The 8,103-nt window shown below is 34.1% G+C and overlaps 1 protein-coding gene across 1 annotated transcript in view; it reads left to right on the forward strand.

Moving 5' to 3' along the window:
- Positions 1–653: 653 nt before the first annotated feature.
- Positions 654–8,103, forward strand: part of LOC141445704 (uncharacterized) — a 12,668-nt gene continuing 5,218 nt past the window's right edge. Inside the window, exon 1 of the mRNA XM_074111593.1 lies at positions 654–1,569. Coding sequence (XP_073967694.1) covers positions 1,484–1,569 — 86 coding nt within the window. The 5' untranslated portion in view covers positions 654–1,483. The remainder of the gene's footprint in view (positions 1,570–8,103) is intronic.

Genomic DNA, 8,103 nt, shown 5'->3' on the forward strand with positions numbered 1-8,103 from the left:
GCGCGACCAAAATATGATCGAGGGTAGGGCTCATTCTACCCGTGGCCGTTTATTTATACGCAATGAGCTACAATTAAGACGGTAAATAACGTTTTCACACCTCTCCTTCAGAAAAGTAACTAAAAGTAAGTAGAGTAAGAAGTAGTAAGTGCAACTTTTCTGTTCAAGGCTTTTCTAAGTGTTTTATTGCAAATGCCATTTTTTGAAGTTGATAATTGTAAAGCCACGCCATTTTCTATGCTAGTTGTTCTTTAATAATATTTAGTTTTTTTTTCAAATGCTTGGTGTGAAAAGTTGTATGAGCCACTCGGGAGCAAAATTATTTTCATCTTGGGCGTTAACACTTGAATCCCTCATTACGCTCAGAATTCTACTTTAGAATCCTGAGCGTAGCTAGGGATTCTATTGTAGAATCCTTCGCTTATTCGGGGTTCAGTGTACGCCCTCGCAGTAAATACACCATTTTGCTCCCTTGTGATACAAATAACTATTTCACTTCTCATGCTCGTAAAGTTCGTATTTATATGCTTGATCTAGGCGACATAAAATAACTTTTATGCTCTAGTGATAAAAGTAAAATCTTTGTCTAAGACCAAGGTAATCAGGCGTCATCAGCCACAAACAAAAAAGTTGCTATGTATTTTTTTAATATTTTTAATTTTATGTAAAACTAAAAATTAATCAATTCAATTTTCGCTTTTTTTAATTTCTTGCTTGTATTGTAACCAATGATATTGTATATAAAACAGGGAGTAGATATGTAACTACCGCCCCCGAGTTGAAGATTCATTTAAACGACCCAATTGTACTATGAAATATCATTGATTGTAACACAAAAACGGTATGTCCGCCGAAAATGTCATTGTCTTCAATATTATATTATATATTATTACATATACGTTTTGCAGGTGGTAGGTGGGTTCGATTCCCAGCGCTGGTCTCTTTTTCTGGTTTTTCTGTGCATCCATTCTCAGTTTGTATTTTCGATATGGTTTTACGGGATGACCGGGATGAACAAATTTGAAGTTGAAATAAAAAATACAAAAAGATTCCAAATAACCAATTCAATTTTTTAATTTCGAGCATCTGAAAAGTTATTGAGAGACCTACGTATTATAGTCCGTGAGCCCAGCCTCAAGTTGCCTACGTAGCTGACATCACTACAAGATGTGGCACACGGTGGAAAAAGTTGTGCAGAACGAGAATCAAAAGACTATCGCACCTAAAATTAGCCGGAAGTTTGAGAAATCCTTATTTCCGGTCAACATTTTAAGGTCATTTTAGGTCATGTGACATTATTACAAAATGTAGCCTCATGTAGCCCTTTATCCGTAGAGGGGCCACATAAGTCTGTCAGTTCTGAGTGCTGTTGTGCCTGACAGATGGGGGCAAAGATGATTGGTCCCCGGTATGGAAACGTTATGATTTAAGTAAGTACCTATAAGTGTTTTCGATATTTTTTTATGTTTCTTTCTTTAGTTTTATGGCCTTTGATCTCTCACCCAGACGATCGTGGGTTCAAACCCGGGCTCATATATCCGAATTTTTGAAATTCATGAGTGAAATTGGGTAAGTAATAGAATATATAAAAACAAAACATATAATATTCATTACGTATAACTTCACTTTCTATATTTTTTAATATAACATACGTTTGCTATAATGGTCATAATATATAATGATAAAATATATAATTTCATTATGTATAATGAGCTATGGAAATAAATACATTTAGTATAACGATAAAATTATATAATATTCGAAACCTCTAACAGCCAAAACATACATTCATTTAATCTTACAACGGAACACATAACGCTCAAAAATATATACTTTTAAGGTTTCCTCGCTGCTATAAAAAAAACCTAACATCAAAGGCTAAGCCTTAGCCTTCTGAACCTAAACTATCCAAGTCGCTTCTGCTCCGAACCGTCATGCTCTCTCGCTTCGCTCGCTCGCACAATTTTTTAAGTAAAACTTTGCAATACCAAATTTAAACACCTAATTTTCTGGTTTTCAACTTTACCAAGTATTTTAGGAACAAAGCATATCACTTGATATTATATCATATTAATGTTATTTATGAAGTTATTATGTATTATAAGCGGTAGACCTTATGTATGTTATATAATATGAATTTAGCCTATAAACATGTTATTTCTTATGAAAGTATATAAAAGAACTGTTACAGTAATCAAACGTTATACTTAATGAAATTATAGTGTTTCATGTTATACATAATGTAATTGTGTATAATGAACGTTTATAATATGAAATTATATCTAACGTTTTTATATAACTTGGGACGCAACGCACCCAGTGAAATTACATTCGAGCCTTTTAAACCTGCGAAGCTTTTCAATGGCGTGTGTGATTTTTCTCAATCCGCACTGGGCCAGCGTGGGAACTCGGCTGACTGCTCAAGTCCTTTCATTTTGAGAGGAGGCCTGTGCCCAGCAATGCAACGTATATAAGCAAGGATGATGATGATAATGTAAATTTTACGAAGAGTGAAATAAATAAAAGTTTCGCGCACCTTCCACTTTGAAACCATGTGACATTCAACATTATAAAAGTTGTATGTATTTATTATATCCTTTTCCTATTGGATAGTCAAAGATAATCATACTTAATGAGTCCAGTCGTGTGTCGGAGCTGACACTAATTTTTATCAAATAAGTCATTTTCAAATGCCGCCCAAAACTTAACAATTCCTTCTCTGGCTTTCACACTGTCACTGTCTGCTGATTACTGCTGGTTGTATCTTCTGTCGATTCTTCTTTTAAATTGTTAATTCCTTTCAATTTATTCTTCAAAGTGGCCAGTGACACTGAAATATGAAAAGAAAAAAATAAATTAATTCCAGGCATACGATGTGGACGCAATCAAAAAAAGGTACTCTGTGATTTCGACACTGGACATTTTACGACTTTGACTAAGACGCCGGAGGGAAAGTTTACAGGGTCGATCAACTTTTTGTTGTCCCTCGTTGCTATATTTAATTAAGAGTTACGTTCTCCTGACCTGAGTCACTCATTAAACCGTAAGTTTGTGGGATTAAAATTTGCCAAACATGCATTTCTGAAGCCCATTCTATAATTGGTCATCTGAAGGGAGGACGATGGATGCAATATGGTGACGAAAGCATAAGAGGGATAAGACTTTTATGTTCGAGCTTTGGCAGGTGGGGGTGGAGGCAAACAGCTTGTTGGCTTGTTGAATTTATTTAGCTCAAAAATGAAGCGAAAAATAAAGGCTGAGCTGCGCTGTGCATGCGCTTATATAAAGTCAAGCAGCGCCCTCTGCAATACTTAGAACTAGATTTATTTACAATCACGCCCTCTGTGGGTCGTGTCTTGAAGCTTATTGCTTTCTAGCTTACAACATCGACTTATGAGTTAGGCAAAATGATCTAGCGATCTAGTTCAAAAAGCGTCACATAGATGGCGCTTTGTACACTTTTATAATTTATTAAAGTTCGATTAATATTTTTGTGTAAAAATGTATAGAAATTTGAGTGATGGTGATAATCTTCCTAATAATGGTTCAGTAACACTTTACAAACACGTACCACTTACTTAGATGTAAAGAGGCAATTTTCCCCTACATAAGTGGATAGTGAACTAAAAAAGGAATGCACTGAAAATATGGAATATAGAAAAAAATACGATTATTAACTACAATAATAAAATTATCCAACTATTATTCAACTATGTTCTCTTTTTTAAACCAATTGTAGTCATATCCAAATTATATTACGTATATTGCTCGACATGATTTTGACGTAAATTGCATCCATCGTCCGCCCACATCTAATAAGCATGTTAGTATAATGTGACACAACATCTGTTCCATTAAACTGTACTAGTTTTGTCCCCTCGCTGACGGGACAATAAAAACAAAAACCGGCCAAGAGCGTGTCGGACACGCCCGAAATAGGGTTCCGTAGCCATTACGAAAAAATTAAGTAATATTTTTCTAAGGATTTCGTATTTTTATACGGAATATTCCAAGTTTAGGTATATTTTATACCTTAGGCTGCTATTTACTCTTAAACTACTAATAATTCTCAAGAAAACTTAGCCGTTATAGTTTTCCTTGAAAGTTTGATATACTAACTACCATATATTATATATTTTTTTTCAAATTTTTCCACCCACCGGTTTAGATTTCAGAGGGGTGGGTGGACGCTCGATTTAATGAAAATTTGCACTTTAAAGTTGAATATTTCGCAAAAAAAAATCACTGAATCGAAAAATCGTCTTAGAAAACCCCTAAAAAAAGACCTATCTAACGATACCCCACACTATAGGGTTGGATGAGAAAAAAAACACCCCCACTTTACGTCTATGGGAGTATCATCAGCCAAATAAGTGGTCTACCAATTTTTAAACAAGTTCCTATCAAATGAATATGTCGCTAAAGTCGATCTTTCAAGTTGACAGTCACGTCCATTGGCATTATTGATTTATGACATGCAAACGATTATCAGCTTTAGGGTGGTAGACCGCACATATTTGGCTGATGGTAACCTAAAAAAAACTTTTTTTAATTTTTTATTGTACCATTTTGTCGGCATAGTTAACATATATATCCGTGCAAAATTACAGCTTTCTAGCATTGATAGTCCCTGAGCAAAGCCGCGGACGGACAGACAGACGTGGCGAAACTATAAGGGTTCCGTTTTTGTCATTTTGGCTCCGGAACCCTAAAAAATAGTTGATCCACCCCACAACAGCTTCTGCCATCTAGTAATAGAAACTTGAACTACTTGGAGAACAACCCGTAACATAGAGGGCGTCTCGGTGAATCGTTTTCAAGATGTCGACAATTTTAAAATTTGGTACCACACCAGAGTTTAGCAGTGTTTGAGTTAGTGAACAAAATCCATTTAAATCCTCATTTTTTTTAGGGTTTTGTTGTTTATTTTGTATTAAACACGATCATTATTAGTTGGTTCACATGTCTGAATTTAAATTTTCATTAAAAACGCTACATTTTTAGAATTATTTCCATTTAAAATCTTTGCAAGTTATTTATGAAACTTTGCTAAATGCGTCAGTATCTTTAAGGTTATTGCGTCTATGTAACGCATTTACCCCAATGTCAGTGGTCAATAACCGTTTTTTTATAATGTAGTTTTAACAATTTTAACACATTTTTCATGTTAAGTAAGTATATTATTTTACCTGTAGAATGTTTCACTGACTATCGTCTAAATAATGTCACTTAATTAAACTTTTCATCTCACTCTTTTCAATCGTAAAATCTTCTAGTTCAATCGGTCGAATCGTAGAATATTTTTAAATAAAAAATAAAACTGCCTTAAAAACACACAAAGGAACTAAAAAGCAAAAAAAATATATATAATAATAATTGAATCGGCTACAAAAACCGACTAACTGAGAACCTCCTCGTTTTTTTAAGTAGGTTAAAAAATGTTTGCAACCTCTGGTACTTATTTAGCTTTGGATAAATGCGTCTGTAAATGAAGAGGCATTTTCCCTAATTATACTATTTTTGGGCTCAGCTGATTATTCGCGGTTTGTGGTTCTTGTATTAATAATATCTTCTAGATTATTATATTGCGAACACGTGCCATGAAGTTTTGAGGCGAAATCCCAAAAGTTAGATAATATTTAAAAAGATGCATTTTCCCAAATTGAGGTAATAGCGTCTAAAATCCCGTTTTTTAAAAAAATGCTTGTATATCTTTTAACTGTCGTGCAGCAAAAAAGTAACTTCAGATATTTTAATGATAAAGAGTTGTATTAAGCACAGAACGCAAGAGTATTTCAATACACTTAATACATACTTCATAATTTGAGATTATTTTTAAAAAAAAACAAAAAAACAGTGACGCTTTACCTCAGGTGACCTTACTTAAATCATAGATGAGAGATCTAACATATACGAAATCTACATATTTGGGTTCGTCTTTGACGTCTCTAAAAACTGGTCGAGGGTTTTCATTTGAAACTAATTAACACAATTGTTATGGCCCGAAAACCAGTTTTTTTGGCCTAAAATTGTTCAACTTAGATGCCAAATATCTCGAAAGCAATGAACTTTGAAGTAAATATGGGATACTATATTGCTTAAAGCCGTTGTTGTTAATATAATAAGCTACAAAAATCATCAGAAAACTAAGGAATTCAGATCGAAGGTCATTCGGGCATGGGATCCCCTTAAAACATTTGAGGGCACGGAAGTGCCCCCGCCAAGTCGAGCAAAAAAAACAAAGGCACGGCCGTGCGGTACCATACTTTTCTCGAAGCCATTCAGGCAATTTTCAACCTTTGATTTTCATCAGTCTGGACCATCAGTTCAGTCTTCGGGATATTTCAGCAGATGGTTGGGTAGATCGCTCTGAAGAGATAAGGCCGCCTTAATATTACTTACCTTGTAATTTCATCTCTGTGTCATCTGTATCGTTTACTATATTGTGGTGTACAATAGAGTAATTGTATTGTAAATACGTACAGATATATTTACATATATACATATTTACCTATATATAATAAGTAAATAAACCAATAAAACTCATCAAGTAACTTTTAAATTAAAATTGGAACGTAGAACCTCCTCCTTTTTTGAAGACGGTTGAAAACATAAATTGAAGTACTTAAGTATTTAAACTGTCTTGTCCATTCTCCTTTTAAGAATGTCCTTTTAAACTTGTCTCTTTTAAGTACCTACTACAAGGTACCTAAACCTTTCGCCACCGATACGAGTATTTGTTGCATCTTTCAATTACAAGCAAACCAACAGTATGTGGGAAGAGTATGGCTCAAGGGCATGGGCTCGTCTACGTGTTCTAAAAATAGACCTTGCTAATTAATACATATGCATGAGTTTATATATTACGACGATGAAAAATAAAATAAGTAGATAATATACTACTTTTGTTAAGTATTTTATTACTTCCTTGACTTAATGACGTTTTTTTGGGATTCTAGTCCTGAAAATTGTACAGCGTGCTATTTTTCGTTTTCGTTAACTTTAAGGAAACATTCAAGACCCCAAATAAAGTTGATTGATTGATTTGTGCAATATATTATCAGGTATCAGGTAGGTCTGTCGAAGTTTATGAAAATTGAAGAACATTCTGTAGGATAGTTTTCCTATGGAACTACGTCTGTGTGTCTGACCATCCGTCTGTGGCTTAACTTAGAAACTATTAATAATAGGAAGCTGTCATTTTGCATAGGTATTTAAGAAAATGTGGATTTCTTACGAACGTATTTATAATGAAATTACTGGCACGTGAGAATATCCATCTTAGGCCTCTAGGTTGGCAAACGCTATGTCTGCAATACCCCTGGTTTGACAGATATTTAATGGCAGTGGTGATTCTCTTACCATCAGGGGCCAAAAGGCTCGTTGCCATCCAAAGTCATAACGAAAAAAATAAAAATAAAAATAATGTCACTGAGATTACTGTATATTTCAACATTTTTATTAAGAGAAAACGCAACCATAAATAAAACCTTAACAACTATAAACTAACTACCTAACTGAACTACAATACCTACTAAATTAAATCTAAAAAACCGGCCAAGAGCGTGTCGGATACGCCCGAACAGAATTCCGTAGCCATCACGAAAAAATTAAGTAATATTTTCTAAAGGATTTCTTATTCTGTACGGAATATTCCAAGTTTTAGGTGTATTTTATTACCTTAGGCTGCTATTTACTCTTAAACTAACTAATAATTGTCAGGAAAACTAAACCGTTCCATCGTAAGTTTGATATACCTACGATAATCCTGAATTTAATCAAATTTCACCCATCGGTTTATATTTTAGTTGGACGCTCGATTTAATGAAAATTTGCACTTAAAATTTAATATTTTGCAAAAAAATCACTTAATCGAAAAATTGATTTAATTTTTTTTTTATAGTACCATTTTGTCGGCAAGTTTTACATAATAATTGTGCAAAATTACAGCTTTCTAGATAGTCTCTGAGCAAAGCCGCGCGACGGATAGTCAAACAGACAGACATGGCGAAACTATAAAAAGCGGAAATGGCGATGCGATGCCAGAGCCCTTTGGTCTCCAGTAGTGTCGGACCAGGTAAGCTTTTGCACTTCTTTAATTAT

This window comes from Choristoneura fumiferana, chromosome 3 (genome assembly GCF_025370935.1).
Source record: "Choristoneura fumiferana chromosome 3, NRCan_CFum_1, whole genome shotgun sequence".
In the NCBI taxonomy this organism is placed as follows: domain Eukaryota; kingdom Metazoa; phylum Arthropoda; class Insecta; order Lepidoptera; family Tortricidae; genus Choristoneura; species Choristoneura fumiferana.